This window comes from Cygnus atratus, chromosome 4, assembly GCF_013377495.2.
Source record: "Cygnus atratus isolate AKBS03 ecotype Queensland, Australia chromosome 4, CAtr_DNAZoo_HiC_assembly, whole genome shotgun sequence".
In the NCBI taxonomy this organism is placed as follows: Eukaryota; Metazoa; Chordata; class Aves; order Anseriformes; family Anatidae; genus Cygnus; species Cygnus atratus.
Window position 1 is genome coordinate 46,411,142 of NC_066365.1, and position 19,473 is coordinate 46,430,614.

A 19,473-nucleotide genomic window follows, 5' to 3' on the forward strand; every position below is an offset into this window, starting at 1 on the left:
CCTCCGAGCAGCCTTTTCCTTTGGTATACTTCCAGCGCCTCTGATGTGAAGGGTTGCAGTGGGTGCCCGCCGAGGGCGGGGAACCTCCTCCCGCTGGCATCTGCTGCGTCTACACTAGGGGGCTCTGCTGACCCGGCGATGGAGGCAGAGGCCGAGGCCCCGCGGTGGAGGCGAGGCCTAAAACCTTGAGCAGCCTCGCCATGCTCCCGGAGCTTCGTGTGCAACTCGCTGCTGTTCAGGGACGAGCACACCAACCTCCAGTCTGTCAGGGTGCTACGGGACGGAGCGCTCTGTGTAAAAGCAAGACGTTACAGTAAAATATTTTATTATATTTAGGAAATGGCAGAAGTTCATAACATTGAAAGTTTTATGGGAAAGAAAACAAGGCTTCTAAGTCTCTCCCAAATTATTGCAGCTTTGAAGTAACAACTTTCACTTTGTAATTGTTGGAACACTCCCTTTCCTTGCAGTAAAAGGATCTTTAATGCGCCAACTGCTAAGACCAGGGCTCTCAGCCTTTTCCAAAGGGAACATGCTTGTGATGAGGCTGGTAGATAAACCCCACCCTATGGTAAGCCTAGCAGCATTGCTACCATCTTTTTTTCTTGTCTGGTTCCCTCCCTTGTCCTTTTCACAAATTCAAAGTGCTGAGGCCAGCAAAGATCATGAAAATCATCCAGTCCCTCAAACAACAAGGTCCAGGGAATTTTATCCAGGGGCTGCCTTTCTGCCTTTGTTTCCTCTGCTTTCACCTCCACATCCTTCTTTTCTCCGTAATTATTTCTTTTGTTTCCTGCAAGTTCTTTCTGCCACTTAGCTTTGTGCCATTTTCCAGTAAGCAGACAGCTACGTTGGTGGTTCTACCAGCTGGGTCATGTAAGTATGGGCAACGTACCCAAGTGCCCTGGGAAGGTAAGAGAGTCCCTTGGGCCATTGCACTGCTGCCTGAACTCCTGGCAAGCTGGTACTAGAACAGCAGCAAGAGCAGGAATGGATGAAAAGTGGCCTTCAAGGAACCACTCATCAAAGTGCAACAGATTTCTTTATATTTACCAGTCTAGTGGAGCGATTTCCCTCCGCTACCATGTGAATGACTTGGTCCATATTAAATGGTGTTAGCTGCTCAACACAAGTCCAGGTCTCCCTGAAAAAGGGACTCCCAGGAGGAATTTAAAATACCTCATTGTTGGGGAACTACAGGACAGTAGCTTCTTCTTTACTCCAGGCAAGAATGCAGCACCTCCATCTGTCCTGGTCACCCTGCAGCCTCAGTAGTAGTGGGAACATTGGCTCCAAACCTATCTTCCCTCTAGGTGATTTTGCAATTCACACACCCCATGGGACTTCACAGAGGGCAAAGCAAGGGGGCCAGATACATGGACTATACAGCAGTGTGGAGTCTTCTTTCCATGTTACTTCCCTTGAGCTAGGCAAAAACCAGCTCTAAACCAGCACAAAAATTCACTTTCTTCCCCTAAACACAACGTAAAGGTCTTTCTGTTTATTTTTTTTAAACTGTTTATTTTTCTTCCAAATGACTTTAAAGTAGCTAAAGGAATCACTGGGAGGAAAGGGGACCTTAGGGTCCTCTTCCGATGATATGGTCATAGATAACCACGTGGAAACAGAGATCTGTTTTAACAGGTGTCCGTGTTGTGTTGTCTCCTGGGTAGACCTGAAACAGAATATTACAGATAGGCAGTCAGAAGAGTCAAGGCATGTTTCTGTCATTTCATCAGTCTGCTTGTTCCCTTGGAACATAAAGTTCAATAAATGCAACTAAGCTTGAGGTTGGGGATTTCTCAATGGAAATTGATGTTCAGGTGCTAGGCAGTCTTATTTCTCTCTCTTGCACTGGCTTGCATAAGAAACAGCGTGGCCAGCAGGTCTAGGGAAGTGATTGTTCCCCTGTACTCGGCTCTGGTGAGGCCGCACCTCGAGTACTGTGTTCAGTTTTGGGCCCCTCGCTACAAGAAGGACATGGAGGTGCTCGAGAGAGTCCAGAGAAGGGCGACGAAGCTGGTGTGGGGTCTGGAGAACAAGTCTTACAAGGAGCGGCTGAGGGAGCTAGGATTGTTCAGCCTGGAGAAGAGGAGGCTCGGGGGTGACCTTATTGCTTTCTACAGGTACATTAAAGGAGGCTGTAGCAAGGTGGGGGTTGGTCTATTCTCCCACGTGCCTGGTGACAGGACGAGGGGGAATGGGCTAAAGTTGCGCCAGGGGAGGTTTAGGTTGGATATTAGGAAGAACTTCTTTACCGAAAGGGTTGTTAGGCATTGGAATGGGCTGCCCAGGGAAGTGGTTGAGTTACCATCCCTGGAGGTCTTTAAAAGATGTTTAGATGTAGAGCTTAGTGATATGGTTTAGTGGAGGACTTGCTAGTGTTAGGTCAGAGGTTGGACTAGATGATCTTGGAGGTCTCTTCCAACCTAGATTATTCTGTGATTCTGTGAAAGAGAGTAATAGATTTCTTTTAGCTAAGTGCAAGTAGGAACAACTGAACCATCATCTATCTGGTCAAAGAGAAAGTCCGGTTGCAAAGATCAAGCAGCTGGCACTAAGTCTGGTCAAGCTGAAACCAGCACAAGAGAGAAGTCCTACTCATTTCAGTTTGGCCCGCACTTTGTCAAAAGCTTTGTCTGCTTGAGTGAGAGCAAAAGAAAAGTCAAAACCAGATGGATCTCTAGGGTAGTCACAGGTTCGTGCCATGCAACCTATGGGGGACACAACTGCTTCCTAGCGTGGCTGTTGGCATGTGAGGATCTTTCACGTAGACAGTCAAGAGCTGCTTATTTGTTACAGATGTTCTGCAGCTGCAGGAAGTTAGATTGGTGGCCCACTTTCAATGCAACCAAACACATTTTTAGGTATGCATTTTTGAATTTCTAACAAACCAATACACTTATTCTGAAATGCATATAATTTGATATTTTGTACCGTTACTATTCATACGCAACCATCTTTCATGGGAAGCACATCAAAGAAACCACCATGCTAGATCTGTTCTGCACAAACCCAAACAAATTATTGCCCAGCTTAGTTCATGTTGGTTTTAAGAGTAACCAAATCCTGGGTGTGTTTGTCACATTCAATCTATAGTCCAAAAACTTCAGTTGTAAAGTTTAAAGAAGTGCAGTTAGCACCGAATGAATACAGTCGGTTTCTTACAGAAGGATGCTGTCTATAGTGGTATTACCCATTCAGCTCTCAACAGAAAAGATACAAGTACACGTCATGATTTAATTGGCTTTCACCTATGGCTGAGAAAGGGATGTCTGGGTATGACTTCAGCATGTGAGAGCATTTGCTTTGTATTCAACTGTGATAATCTCAATCTCCTACAAGAACAAAATAAATGGGACCACTTTCCTCAGGACTTCCCAAATCTTTTGTAATAAGGAAGAAGAGTAATGATAGTTCATACTGGGAATTCTGCTGGCTTCCGTTCACCTCTGCAAAAGTGCTGGGGTGCAAGATGGCCCACGCTTCAGATGGAGGAACTGATTCTGCTTTCTGGATTTGCTGGGTGTTCAGTGGGCCCTGCCAGGATTTGGGATATTACAGGTGCTGCAAGCTGCAGCTTTTCTTTCAAAGCAGCTCCATATTTATTTACTTTTACCCACCTGCAGGCATGCTTCATAACAGAGGTTTGATTTTTAAGAGGAGGTGAATATAAGGACCACCAGCCCCAGTTTGCTTTGCCAACATTTTAACAGCTTTTCCTTTCAGCTAGAGGCATGTGTGATCCTCTGAGTAAAACACAGTGTCTTCCCACACCAGATGTACCTGCTGATATAATTCCATGCTCCAGTGCTCACATCTTCCAACCAGTCCTGCTTTTCCTCCTCCGTCTGCTCACTCTCCCAATGTTTCCCCCTCCGTAGCACTTCCAGGCAAGGCACTTAATAGAACACAGCCCCAATGTGCAATCTACCCTGGCAGTGATGGCAACAGTTTCTAGTTCTGGTTGGAAGAAAGGCCAAGGAAATGGAGAAGGTAGAAGAGAAATCCAGCTTTGAAGACATTTCACTTGTATCAGTCGATTCAACTTCTAGTTTCTTTTACAAGGAAAAGGCCTAGACATACTCAGTCATAAACACGGTAAGCGAAGGTTATCCATACAGGGACCAAAGCAGCTGTGTTAACAAGGGGAATAGCATGTCTGGGTAAGCCTGAAATATTAGCTGCATATTGATAAAGACACTATTTGCAATCAGACTCAACAGTTTAGCAGTCAAACTCCATTGCATAAAGGAAATTCAGAATATTACAAAAAAAGACATTTACCTCGGGATTCACATTTATTATTTTCCCATCCCTTTTGTTCTTGAAGAGTAGTCCACAGGCACTTTCTGCAATCACTTTGTAATTTGGGCTGGGCTTTGAAGAGACAACATTTTTATTCCAGTTGTAAAAGCTGTGAAAATGTGAAATAGAAATGCTGTACTTTTAAGGAATGTCATTCTTCCAGCTTAAAGGGCAGATTCTGACCTCCTCATTCACATTGAGTAGTTTCTGACTCCACAACAGCCCCTCTGAATGCCAAACAGATGCACTGAGGAGTACAAGTCTACTGAATATTAGAAAACCTGTCCAAATGTTGCCCTATGTATCTGATCTCTGGCAAACCAAAACTGAGGCCACTAGCTGTCTCCTCATCTATTCAGTACTAGTGTTACTAAAAGATTCAGCACCCGGGTTATAACTAGCGGGAAGTGGTATGGTAGTGCTTGAGAACTACTACTGTGACAGAAACAGCTCTGGAGACCACCTGAAAATGCTTCCCAGACCACCACAGATCTGCAAAGCAGATGTGGGAACCAACAGTTTCCCCTTTGGATCTCGCTGTAACTGTCTTGCTGCCTTACTGTTTTTCTTTCTCTTGTTTTTAATGTAATTCTGGTAGTCAAGTTTGTGGATGTCTCCTCATGGGCCAGATACGGCAGGATGAGCTGACCTTCAGTTCCCCAGGGAAAATCCCTGCTCCCTGAAGAGAGCTGTGGGTGTCAGTCTGTGATTGATTCCAGAGCAAATCACTCCATCAGAAGGACTGGGTCACTAGTTTCTGACATGTCCAGTGCTAAACACAGAGTAGGAAGGAAACATCAGCTCACTATGTCAAATACAAAATGGACACGAAATGACTTCAGCAGCTAATCGGCCTTGGTTCTAGGTTGGAGGTGCTGGAAGTCCACAAGACTTCTCACAGTTCTGGGTGTTGACTTCTCCAACTTTTTATCTCCTGGCCTCAGCCCTTTTGCGTTTCGTACTTGGCACCCACCCAACCAACAGGCTGAAATTCACACACTCATTGCTATTGCTTATTTATATGTAATTTTTTAAAATCTCAGATGTAACTGCAGATTGCATGATGTGATGATGCTGCTACTCATCCCTCACTGAGATACTCATTTGATCACTGAAACGGCACATTACATTTCTGCTACTGGTCAGACACGCATGTCTTTCACAAAAGGAGGTGGAGATGGGAATAAGTCAGGAAATCACTCTGGGTATAGGGAGGATTCGAGAAACTTAGAATATTCAGTGCCTTTTATTCTAGTGCCTTCTGCGAGGATATTCCATTCCAGATAGAGAGAGCTTTAAAAGTGTCTTGAATTCTTCCTCACTCTGAAAGACTGTAAAAAGGTAGGCCTCACTGTTACATATAATACTGAGCCTTTTTACATCCTGAATACCTCTGGTAGGAACAGACCAATGTACAATGACACAGAGAGGAATTTACAGCACCCTTGTGGAATTCATCCTGGCATCAGTGAAGTCAGGGGTTGATTTGCCACTGAAGTCAATGGCCCTGGATTACAGCCAGGTAATGTAAAATGGACTTAGAGGTGTGCTCAGCACAAAGTTATGTCCTTGAGGCAATAGGTTAATGCAAGTAGGATCCGCCCTCTGGAACTCTGTGCAGACTAACACTTGGATGTCTGCAAAAAATGAGTGGACATAATTCGTGTTCAGCTTAGTGGTAATAACTGTTTTGCTTTAACACAGTAATTGGTCAAATTAATTCATTCTCTATAGAATTATTTTATGTTCTCGAGTCCCCACGTTAAGTAGTTAGATTTTTTCGCTGTGTAAATCTAAGATTATGGAAAGAATTATATACAAATTATTTGCGCAAATTCTTTTCACTCTCTACTCAGTTACATCATTTCATCCATGCATCTTTCCCGTCTCCCCCGGGACACAACTCTGTTAATGAGACCAATTGCACAAACAGAGATTGTTCTGCTGGAAAGCCACTACCAGATTAGGAAGGATTTGCTCTACATTAGCTAAGGAGGTGGGGGGAAATGTCTCTCTGCAAAGACTTCCCCACAGTCATTAAAATGAAATTAAACGTCTGAAGGAGGAAACAGTCAATTAGCTACCAGATAATAACTTCCTGCATTTTGCCAAGTTTCCAACACTACTCCTATAATACTTCCACATTTAAGTCACTGGGAACTTTGGATGTCCAGTGAAGACAAGATCAGGGCTCAGACAAGCTGTGTGCTGGGGAATAAATGTCTAACACAAACAGTTTTGTTGGGGACTCTTGCGCAATGACAAATTAGTTTCTGTCACATGCTTAGATGCTCGAGAGGAACCCACTGGCCACCGGCAAAATGAGGTGAAACCCTCAGAACTCTGTACTGATGAGTAAGAGAATGGGGCAATGCCCCGCGCAACTCTCCGATGCCCTTCCCATGCATGCGCATGTGGGAGTGCTGCACCCTGCACTGCCTGGCATTCCCGTGTCCTTTAAAACAAAGACCAGCAGATAACCTGGAGGCTGCTGCTATGATGAAGACTTTGGAGGTGTCTGGCCACAGAAAAGAATTCCCCCTGCATTCCTTTACTCAGGTTCTTCACTGAGAACTGACGCAAGTGATGACATCAGGATTCAAGTAATCCTTGCACCCAGCTTCAGCTGGCAAGATGTTAAGGGCTACTGCTGCTAGAGGGCAGCATTACAGGAAGGTCAAAGCAATACATGAAAGATGGAAATGCATCTAGCCAGGAGATCAGAAAAATTTTGATCAGAGGAACAAGGGATTGGAGAAGGCTTCTCTGGAGCAGCCTCTCCCCTGCCAGTTAATGTTGTGGTGAAACTCGGTCGTCAGACTCAATGCATTCTACCAGGAGGATGTTGAAATTAAAGGAGAGTGGAAATAGGAAGCTAGGCAATCTCATCTCATCCTTATTTCTTTCTGTAGAATAAGTTCTAAAACAAACTTCAGTAGGAAGCCCTATTTATGAGTCGCTATAATCCCAATCTAACCAAACTGATTTTATTAGCAGAACTACATGTGGCTTTAAATATTTAAGTTATCCTCAGATGAAAACATGGTATTAGATGAACAGGATCAAATGCCAAAGACAAAATTTGCAGTGTGCATTTTTTCTATTACTATTTTGTTTGATTTCCATGTGTTTTGGAACAAATGTAGCAGTTCTCAGCACGGCACTTAAGCATGTGAAGTACTTTTTTTTTTTTTTAAACAATGACTTGTCGGTGCAGTGGTATAGAACAAGTAGCACACTGTTTGGGAATACAGACAAATATGCAAGCCGTTTTTTTGTTTTGTTTTGTTTTCATTCATCAGCTAATTTCTGGTCTGAGCAGATTTTCGTTCTGCAGACAGGCAGATGCCCTCCCAAAACACAAGAATATGAATACAGGTTTTTGTATCCTTAAAGTTATCCTTCGGGTACCAAGATGGCAGCACATCAAACCACATGGTGCTTACACAATGTCTTTCATCCAAAAATCTCTGGGTCCTTCTGTAAACACGCATTAAACCACTTGACATTCTTGTGAGATGTAAAGCAGGCTTTATTACAGCTCATCAGTGGCTGGGGGAGCCAGGGCACAGCAAACAGCGGAGGTTTTTCCCTGGGACACGTGTGCTGAAGGCAAAGCGGTGAAGAACCCCAGCTGCCAGCCCTAGCCAGGAGATGGGATGCTTTGGTGGGAGTCCTGTGGCTGCTCACATTCAGGCAGCTGCCCAACTGTTTTGACTGTTTTCCTACAGCCAAATCCCAGGCAAGAAAAGGTCCCCTTTTTCTCCCCTTAGCCTGTAGTGGGAAACCAGCTGTGATGGAGAAAGGACTTACACAGCCTTATTGTAGGGGTGGAAGTGCAATGCTTGGTGCATCAGGCCTGGACAGACTGGAGAGGGTTTTAGACACAGAACAGACCGAGGGTTGCCAATCACCATCTGACCAGAAGAAAAGAAGGTGTGTATCTCCAGGGTAAGTGCTTTGTTGTCCCAGCTTAGTATTTACTATTTAAATCAGCAAAATCAGGGAGCGAGAACATAGTGCAAAGGTGTTTATGTCTGTGTTGGCCCACCTTTGATCCCATGGGGTTAAGTTATACTACCCAGCTCTTTCTTCCCCTCAGGATAAGGATTGGTTCCTTGTTTCAGTTCTCTACTTTTCTCTTCCCACCCACACATACACTAAGATAAAACCATTCCCTATAGCAGACTGGGACTTCAGTCAAAAACTAATTATAAACAATGATGGCTCAACAGCTTTTTTCAGTTTGTGGTTCTATGAATTTGCGATGCAAACTATCTGGCTCCAGATCCCCTCCTGGTAATTTACAGACCAGCTCTCTGTAGTTGGGCAGCAGCAGAAGGCTGCAGACAAGGGTGATAGGGGGATGCAGGACAACAAAGAAGAGCAGAAATGGAAATAAAACAAGGCAGCAACTCCTTTACCCTGATATCCTCCTCCTTTCTGCCCTCCAGGAGTGCACTGCTAATCTTCCCAGTAAGGCTCAAAACTGGCATCCTGCATGGTGCCAAACACGACAAAGTGGCAACATACTTGGATGGGATTTGGCCTGTCAGTCCTTCCAGAGCTTTCTGGTGTGAACGAGGTCAATGCCTCAGTGGCACATGACACTGTAGTACAGCACACATGCCTGACTTCATGCCAACCATGGTTTTGTAATAAGATGCATGTCACAGACTTCTGGTTACACAAGAACAAGCTACTTTTTCCACCTAAGAAATTTTAAGATGTCCAATATTGCTTTCCCTTTTCATCTCAAAGCAGCTTGGATTGAAATAATTGCATTTACCAAACAATTGCTGAGGTAGGGTGAGATTTGTTGTAGTACTTTGGGAAACCAAGGCAGTTTGATTTGTCCACAGCTGCTGTGCACAGCAGCTAGTTTTGGTGGTTTCTTTTCCTGCTGACATGCTATATTGTCAGTAGTGGATTAAAACCTGCTAACACTTAGCTAAACTCACATGGCCAATCTTCCAAACTGGTTGTACATCAGGAGTTACTCCAATGAACTCTTGTATACAATTGGAGAAATGAACATCTGGTCCGTAGGACCTGTTCATGCCTTGGTTTCTTGTAGGCAGTGGAAAAGCACAGCACTTCCTTCTGTGCCTACAGTTACAAAGCAGCGGTCACCATGGCAGATACCGTCTGACAAGTCCTGTTTATGCTACTGGCACAGGGGGTAATGGGGTCCTCTGCCTCTAATCTGTGAGGGGCTTCCCTGCTCAGAACTGCCATGCCAGAAAGAATCCTTTTGGCCTTGCCTTTAGCCATGCAGTTCCCTGCATCTCATTACCAACCTTGGCAAACAGCCACATCAGCACTGGGGGCAGCAGATATCTTGGTTCCAGGCGCAAGCACTGTGCCAGCCAGTGCTGACCTAGCAGAGGTGCAGCTTCTGGACAGCTCCTGCAGCAGCTCTCTGCGGCCAGCGCCAGCACCTTCTCCCCGCAGGTCCCAAACACAGCCTCACCTTCCAACCTCTCCCAGGCAGCAGCAGCAACCCTGCAATCCCACTCAGCAGAGGTCAGCAGCTCACCTGGCGTGTTCAACCAGCACAGGGCAACAGCCAGCGCACCCCTGCGAGTCACTGGGATCACATCTACTCCACGGCAAGGAAGCTTATGAATAGCAAGAGTTTGAAAATATCTCACAGAGCTTGACTCCCCTTTTTTACTGCATGGCGTAAAAAACATGATTTCTTTCCTGATCCTGACCTGATGCCATGAAACCAGTGCTGTGAGGACATGCAGCCAGCCAAGCACTCTGCACAGGAGACCCTGCCACATGAGCAATGATGAACACTATGCACAGTGAGTGCGAGGAGGTTTCCATGGGGCACAGAGACTGGCTTTAGGGCTGCTTTCATTCAACGCTGTCAGCGGCATGCTGGAGCAGCTTTGAGATCACAAGGCTTCAGAGCTCCTCTTGGCTCTGTAACCCCTAGATCCTACCCGCTTCTCCTGATAAGCCATCTGGCTGCTCTCCACCTCCCATATGGGATCTGCCCCTAAAACTGCTCAATTTTCCCTGCATAAAGGGCAGGGGTAAGGAGTGTGATATGCAAGACAATGAGCACCTGCAGCTTCCACTGACCCGATTTGCAAGAACTGCCTGCTCAGCAGCCTGTCAGTTGTCTCTGATGAGCTGATGGGCGTACCATGAAGAGCAATGGACTGAAGGGAGGTGGAGATAAATGCAAGGTGGATACTAAGAGGTGTACACTGTTGGCAAGATTCACTGAACTATAAAACTGTTTTGCCCTGGAAACATACACCCAGGCTGGACTAGAGCATAATACAAATCTTGATCCTATGAATTATGCTGGATGCAGTTCAGAGTTGCACAGAAAGGGGCAATTCAAAGCTGTGCCATTGGAGACTGGCAGGTAAAGAGCTCACAAAAGCATTGGACAAAAGGATTCTAGAACATAAACCCCTCCAAAGTCATGAGTTTTCTTGACTTGAAACAACTGAAGCCCTGTATGAGACGATTCTGCAACAAGCAGGCTAAATCCACTTCCCTACAAAAAAGGCAGACACTTTTGAGGAGGGAGGAAAGAGGGAGAAAGGCCTTTCAAACACTTTTGACTGGCAAAACAACTCAACTAAGATGGCACATTATCACGTATGCCAAGGCCATACATGATTGCTGCAATAGCCAAGAGGGGGAATGCAGCAGGCAGGAGACCAATCCTTTTGCCTGACTTTGGACGCTCTATGTCAGACACTTTCCTCCTGAGCGCAGCTCTTATCAAAGTGCTAAATAAGGGTGCATTTAGAGCTTATCATGGCTTGGCATGTTTCTCAGTCAGAAGAGCAGCAACATAAAGAGGACTTGGAAAGCAATTCTGTTACACAGAAGAGCTAGAATTCCCACAGCCAAAAGATGCTATCATTCCGCAATTCACATTTTCAGCCTTTTTCTTGACAGAATAAGAGCCTCTAATCTTCATATGAAATAGTCATTTTATACTGGAGAACACAACTATGTTCTCAGCTACAGCCAGTACATACCTCTTCTGCCTATGCTCCTCAGCAGCTGCTGCACAGTCCATCTTGTTAGTCTGTTTACCAGCATCTAAGAGAGTTACATTTTCGTCTTCTGTTTCACACACGTGCACACATTCACAGACACAAATGCTGAACACTTTGCTGCAGAAAGCCTTCTCATCAGATAAGTTTTCTTCTGGTCATGAATTATCTATGAATCAAAGATGATTTCAAATGTGTGTAACACGGATGGAACACATGATACATCTACTCTATCTACAAACACTCCCCCCCGCCATGGGTATCCTACGTACAGCAATAGGATCCAGATGATAATCCCGTGCATCTCTGCTATCTTGCATCCTGCCCACTCTATCTTGTCATCCTGTTATGCCGCAAGCCATTGCACTTCACCTTCTATCAAACCTAAAGGTTTGATAAATTTCAGTCCTTATAATCTGTTTGCATGCATCAGGTTTACTCCTTCAGAAGGATGTCATTAAAGTCACCAAAATCCTGACTGTTACATGAACTTTTCATTTCCAAATTCTTCCCAAACTCTCCTCATCTCTGGGCACAACTGTTCTTTCTGGGACCTGAACAAATGCAAAGAAATGTTTCTACATTCAGCAGGGAACACAAGGACACTATGCTTGCTTCCAGGACAAGAAATGTGGATTTTAACAATTCGTCATTGATAAGACAGAGCATATCGTTGCCTAAATGTACTTTTGAGTGAAAAAGATTACCTTTCCTTTGTTGAGTTTGGACTGACAAGTAGAAGTAGGAAATTAAACAAGAGAGATCACTACCTACATTTTAAAAATCATGAAAATAACCCAGAGACTATGTCACTGCCTTTCTGGGATGACCCGTGTAATTCAGATGCTGTTTCAGAACTCAGAAATGGTTTCCTCAAACTCTGGCAGAACTTCCACTGACAACTGTTCCTGCATGTATCTATAACATACCTCCAGACACTGGACTGCTGCCATATGCTGGAGTTCACAGAAGTGATTCTCCCAGGCTGTATACTGCTATATTCTTCTGTGCAAATAAGTAACATAACAAAAAGAGTCTTTCCTCTGATAGAAAACATGAGCTGCATGGGAACCCATTAGCTGTGTAGCTCCATCTCTTAAAACTCATTCCCAATTCTGAGAGTCCTGAGTCTCAGAAATCCAAGCAGAGGCTTGCAAGGCTGACATCCCCTTTTTCACCACTGATGACAACGGGGGCTTTTTCCACCTCTGTGTCCCAGGTATGCAACACCCCACCTCCAGCAGCAGCCTACAGCGAGGCTGTAGCCCTCAGCCTGCTCAGCTTACAGTAAGCAGCCTTCAGCGCTAGCAGGAAGGCACAGGTGGCTACAGGGCACGATGGTCTGAACTGAAGCATGCCTGGCGCCTGAGCTGCACTTGGGTCATCCTTTCTGTAACGCACCCTGGCTTGCTGTCACTGGCATCACGCTCCAAGGCGTAGGTCCAGGTGCTATTGCTTTCAGTGGATGTTAGCAGACATCCCCAGCATTGGAGCACTTCAAAATATTTCTGGTAGCCAAGATGTTTTACAAGAAATCTGCTCAGTACTCACAGCATTGTTTGAACTTCAGCTGTGTATGGATTTTGCATTTCAGGATGAAGGCTAAGAAAAAGAAAAGAAATAAAAGCAATAAAAGGAGAAGAAATTCAAGTCCTCAGGGTTATAGGCTCAATCCCAAGAAATGATGAAACTACTGTCAGATCCAGAAGCTGTGCAGTAATCACTCAGAATTTATCATCTTATTAGTTCTCTCCATCTTTAAAAGAATAAAACCACCCAACACATTAGGATTTATGGCCAAAGAAAAGAAAAAGTTTTATCTTGAAGCTACACTGAAGAAGATAAAAAAGAGGCATGTAATTGTTGAAAGAACAACAGGATGAATAGCTTATACATATTGTGCAATTAATAATCACTGAAGGCCTGTTGGAAGTTGCATATAACTGACAGATCAACATACAAAACCCAAGTCCTTGTTCTTCTGTGTACCAGTAACAGTGATTGCATTAAAGTCAGCCACCCAGGAAAGTTTTTTTTTTTTCTTCTTTTTTCCCTAATGTGCCTTTTCAAAACATTTTGAGATGGGAGCAAAAAAGCCACCAACCACCACCATATAAGAATATCTGCCATAAAAGTTTCCCTCATAGACAGGCCTTAGTGTTAAACAGAACACAAACAAAAAAACAATGTATGCAAAACATGCATGCATGGGTCACTCTGTCCCACTTCCACACCACGTGCTGTGACCAGCTGAGATTCTGAAGGTGGCTCTGGAGAACAGGGGACTTCAAGTTCATTCACTATGGACTTAGTGAATCCAGTTCCTCACCACAGTAGACACAGGAGTACCAGCAGTGAGATGGCAGAAGTGATAACAATCTTTCTCAGCAAATAATCAAGTCTAAGGGAAAGGTTTGGACTAATTATCTGAGGTGAGGCTCTAAGGCTGACATAGAAATGATGAATATTTCACAGCTGAACATTTGTCTGATTGTCACGTAGGTTCACTTACAAGCTTTCATCTTCCCTTAACGAAAAGCCAGAGTATGATGAACAACTGAAGCCTTGTTCCATCATTCAGCTAGTTTCTTCAGGTGCCAAAGATGCAGGTAAATGCCAAGACAGATTTCCAAAGCCTGACAGTTTCTTGCCTGATGGTTTCTTGTAGTAGGTGGTGTGTACCGCAGGGAGCTTCCGTGGGGTTTTGAAAATCCCCCATGGCACCTGTCTTCCTCAGTAACACTTCTAAAAACAGCACCTTTAGATGTATGCCCAAGTTGCACTGAAAACAATACTTAAGTGCTTTGTAGAATCAGAGTCATGATAAGCCAAGATGAGCAGGAAAGTCTGGAGGAGCTAAATAACAACTAGACAGGAAGGCGAGTTAGAGAAATAAATGTCAAATTATTATTGCATATCGATTCGGATACATGCATTTGTGGAGCTGGGCCAGCTACTCCAACGTTTTCCCTTTTGAAGGAAGCAGGTTTAACATCCATAAATTACCTTCTTGATCAAAGTTTGATTAAGCGTCTGAGATGAAATGATGGATTTTTCGAAAGGCATGTGTTCAAAGCATGCTTAATATATGCATGTATCTCTGTCTTTCTTCCTGTGGTTTCTTTCAAAGGGTCTTCTTCCTTTCCAACTGTAATCTCCTTAGGCAAAGTGTTGAGTCCAGAAAGAATTCATCTATAAAACCATGTGCTAAAACTTCTAATTATTAGCCAAACTGATGAAAAATAATACTCTTATGAAAAATCAATGCTTTTTCCACCCCCCTAGTATTTTAGTTTAGTGGTGTGAGGTAAAGCCAGGGGAGACAGCCAACCTTCAAGGCTTGGGAAGCATTCTTTCCTTCTTCCCAGGCCTCACTAATGCAAACCCTTTGAAATCCCAATGGCCTGGGGACCAAGGGAAACCTCAGAGCAACCCATCTGCTGAATAAAGCTGCAGTTTCCAAGTAACCTGGTGACATCCAGATGCACCTTTGCTGCCAGCACTGGACAACAGCGCGCTGAAGATCCCAGCCCTCAGGGAGAGCTCAGTTCCCCCCGCACCTCAGTCCAGAAGACTGAAATCGCTGGGGGCAGCTCGGGCACTAGGGAGGTAGGGCACCAGCTGTGCTGCTTGCTGCCTTCTGCAAGCTGCTGCATTACAAGTCTCATATCCTCCAAACTTGGACAACTACACACACATTCTGAATACAGTTCTTTACTCTTTAGGCACCTTTTCAAAATATTGCTCTACAATTGCCTCCTGCACCCCCTTCCACCTTTCTGCCATACCCTCAGGACTTTATCTGCATCCCAGTGACCTCAGCTTTTAAACACACAGGAACAGGAGAGCTTAGAATGCATCACTAATTTCAATCGTAAAGAGTGGCAAAAATGCCAGCTTTTCAGGAAAGGGCAAACCTGCCTTGAGGAAAAAGCTCTTTGGGAGAGTCGCTCTTAAGCTGACTAGATCCAAAGGGCTGTTAGGAAACACAACCTGAGAAAAGCTCTGGATTACAAACCCTGGCTTCAGGATGCAAAAATTGCTGCAGATTGCTGGGATGTGGGTTTTGCAGTTTCCAGCTCGCCAATACTAGTTAAGTGATGAGTTTTGCCAGGATTCAGTTGGACCAAAGCACCCAGGGTGCTGCTAAATCTAGGGACAGTTACTAATGGCCAATAATGTAAAAACAATTTTTTTAAAAGCACTACTTATTTAGTTATCTAAAAAACAAGGTTTAACTTCAGGCACCTCACTCTTGCCAACACCAGCCTTTGTATGATCAGTTAAGTTTCTTACAGTTGAATGTTTGGTACAGAAGAAGGCACTGTCTGGTTTCTTTGCTACTAAAGGTTTGATAAAACTCATTACTAAACACATTTCCACTATTGGTGTGATGTACATCAACATATAGTTTGAGTGGCTCAAATCCACTTAATGATTGAGAACACTTTTTTTTTTTAATGTTTTCAAAACACATACTATTGATCTGGGAGTCTGACACAATTAATTTAAATGTACGTTTAGCAACAGAGCAGAGAGATGACAGGGCATCAGGCAGATCAGGCAGGCAACCTTTATATTTCAGTGCAAACAAGGCGGCAGAGCTGTGATACGAATAAAGCAAAATGGCATACAGAGTATTCACATTCCTTATCTCTTCTCCACAATAGAGCCATAGTTTGTAATCTGACTGCAAAGCCCAAGCACATGAGACACACATGCAGAACTAGATAGTCAAATGCTGTCATCTACTGTCACATTAAAATGAGAAACAGTCTATAACCAGAACCTCTTTGAAATCTGGAGGGATAAAAAGGATGTAGGCCCCAGTTCCCAAAACTGCATTAAACACATTGAATACAATGGGACTACACAGCGCACTGCAAGCTGTGCATATGCTTGGGTTGGAAAAAACATTCCAGGAAGAGGCTGTATGAATTGGAAGAGGGTGTACGTGTTCCAATAGGCAGTGAGAGAAGAAGGAAAAAGAGACTCAAGCTGCAGGAGAACTTCATGTGTTTGAAGGCTGCCGGTTACGTGAATAAACAGGGCAAGTGGTCTGAAAGCATCTGCTGGGTCTTGCAGGTGAGAGGACAGATCACGGACCTGATGTGATGGAGGGAGGGAGCCAATAAAAAGAGCCACAGAGTGAGTGAGTGAGCTGGCCTTGGTAACTGTTACTCACATTAGCTGCAAACCACCTGAGGTTATTTGAATCACAGAAAGCGAACAAAGTACAACTCCTTACAAAAAATGAGAGCACATACTCCCAACAGGATAAAACCAATACTTTTGACTACTGAGGCTATACTTTTCAAATCTGTTCCAAAAAAGACATCTTAGATAAACACCTGACAGCATGAATGTTACACATTTCTGTAAGGTTTGAGGAATCAGATACCCAGAAAGTGTATGCCTAACAAGGTAGTTTCAAAGACTACATAATCCTCAGCTCCTTAAAGAACAGGCCTACTGAACAAGCTAAAGCAGTGAGAATCACTCTCCTTGCTCACCTTCAATATGCAGATGTAGAGAGGATATTACTGCCATACTACAGATAAAGAAGAACCACAACAACCTCCTCAGAAAACTACAACTTAGAAGCAATACTTTTCTTGCTTATATTCACGAACTGCTTACCCTTCTACTCACAGAGCACAGAAGGGGTGTGCTTGACTCTTTTTGCATATGTCCATCAAAATGTACAAATACATAGGATTGAGGGTATCATAATACTGAAAATCTGAAACTACGAAAATCATTCAATACAAAAAGAACAGTGGCACTAGATGGCTAAGATGCCCCAAATCCTACACAGCTTTAATTGGACATTGCTATGTGACTGCGTTGACTTTCAAAATCGTTTACTGCTTAATTTCACTAACTTTCTGACAGAGCATCAGCTTGGAACTCTGTAAAATCATATCTTTTACAGGAGATACTCACCCTAGAATTAGACATCATAAGATAATCATAAGTTATAACAAAAAAATCAGTTTCAGTTTCCAGTTTTGCTTCAGTTTGAAGCAGTTTGCTTCAAAAACCTACTGCATCTGATAGCATCAAATTGGCTCATGTTGAGGCTGTAAAACTAATCCCCCTGGAATCAAAGGGACATCTTCTCCCAGGGCTGCTGTGCTGCACAGCTCCTCGTTAAGGTCTGACACAACTTCAAAAGATGATGGAAAGTTCTTTCCCTACAGTCTCTCGCATACTGCTGATGCTTACAGTTTCCTGAAACACAAAACTTTAAACATATTTGTTGAAAAATAAAATGGCAATTATCATCATAGATGGCTACTAATGCTCATGGAAAAAAAAAAAAAAAGAAAGAACAATTTAACTGATGGATATAGGAAATAAAATCTGAAAATTTCATTAATGTTACAGCAATGGCAAATTGGCTCTGAGGCATCTAGCTGAGACACTGGTCAGTGTCAAACAGCAGCACTGTTAGGGAAACAGACTTGACAGAATTTATATATAAGTGCAACGATCGAAAACCAGAGAGAGAAAAAAAAACAGGAATAATGATCCCAGTTCTTCAATAACGTATGGATGATTTTCACAGGTCAAAAGACATCATTTTTGGTGTTACTTCAAAATGAAAGCATTGTAAGCGGGGAGCATCAAGCCAATGGTTTGAACTTGCCCAAACGTGGCAAGAAAGATATACTAATTACCAGGGAAAACATTAGCATAGCAGTAAGTAGAAGGAAATGTCATGTTAAGCCTGAAGTGTAGATGAATATTTCCTGGAGACTGGCTCTGTTCCCTCATCAATTTGATAATACAAAAAGATTGATATTTTTAATTTTTGTCCCATGTTTATCACTTTTCCATTTTTTAAGAAACACTCTAAAGAACAGGGTGGAGTGGTTTTGCACCATTCAGAGAACAGGAGTGAATCCCATCTCCTGTGAGTCCTCCAAGACCAAGATGCTTTCACGTTTGGAAAAGACTGCAATTCTAAGAGAAAGAAAATCAAAAATGAAACAGCCTTGGTCTCAGTCAGGTCGAGAACAAAGCTTCAGTGAGAGCAGCCTCAAATGCTGCTTACAAGTCTGCACGTAACATGCATAAAACCCTCCTCTTTGCCTTTTTGACCAAAGCATTTTTCTTCCTTTATAAAAGAATATTCAGAATGGCCTTTTTGCAAATCTGGGAAGTTCTCTCTCACGTGGAAGCAATGCAAGAAGTCTCGTGCAAGTATTTGTAGTTTGTTCCACAGCATAAAAACAGAGACAGCAAAGTCTTTTCCGTACTTCTCAAAATAACATGTACATAAAGTTCCTTGAGAGCTACAGTAAGATTATTTTGATTTTAACAGGTAGGTAACGACATTTGTAAGACTGCAAGAAAACACAAAAACTGTCATCCAACACAAAAGGGGATTAAGCGACAAGGGGAATAGCCAAAAGGTTACAATGACGTTGCATTCTCCTGCCAAGCAGAACAGGCAGCTATGTTACAAACTGTGATAGACAAAAGAGAGAGACCAGAACTTGGCAAAACAATGATTTTAAAAAAAAAAAAAAAAAAAAGTGTTCAAGGAACATCTCTCTTTGAAGACAGTATATGTGAGGTGTACACATGGGAAAAAAAAAATTAATTGTTCCCCGAAACACCGCAACAGCACAATGGTTTTACAGTGGAAAAAAATTGATTTATAGCAGATTAATTACCTTCTAGCAGTTTAAAATTAAAAAGGATAGATAAGTTGTTCCCCTCCTTAATGTTTTGAGCTAGATTCTCAAATATTATGATTTATAGCTGATGTAATCATTGTTTTTCCACATCTGCTCCATGGAGTTGAATATTTTAGAGTACTGGAATTATGTTTGTGCTGTATATAGAACAGAATATTGTCATGTCCAACAGCAAGAAAAAGGGTTACTCTCAACTGGAATTTGACAATACATTCAGGTTCCTATGCACTCAACCAGAGCTATATGCTACCACAACTCCTGCCTCTTACACATGTTTTAAGAATTTTTACCAGTCCTCTTCAAGACAGAATTTCACAAGTCCAGAGCACAATGTAATCCATGCTATGCTTCACTTTTTTTTTTCCTGTAAAACTTTCATTTTACAATAACCACTGCCACACGCATCTCTTGATGTGCACGCC

The 19,473-nt window shown here is 43.2% G+C and overlaps 1 protein-coding gene across 1 annotated transcript in view; it reads right to left on the minus strand.

Annotated features, from left to right (window-relative positions):
• Positions 1 to 1,579: 1,579 nt before the first annotated feature.
• Positions 1,580 to 19,473, minus strand: part of CFAP299 (cilia and flagella associated protein 299) — a 149,610-nt gene continuing 131,716 nt past the window's right edge. The window contains exons 4-5 of the mRNA XM_035554926.1: positions 4,288 to 4,417; positions 1,580 to 1,675 (exon numbers count right to left, since the gene is read on the minus strand). Coding sequence (XP_035410819.1) covers positions 1,580 to 1,675; positions 4,288 to 4,417 — 226 coding nt within the window. The remainder of the gene's footprint in view (positions 1,676 to 4,287; positions 4,418 to 19,473) is intronic.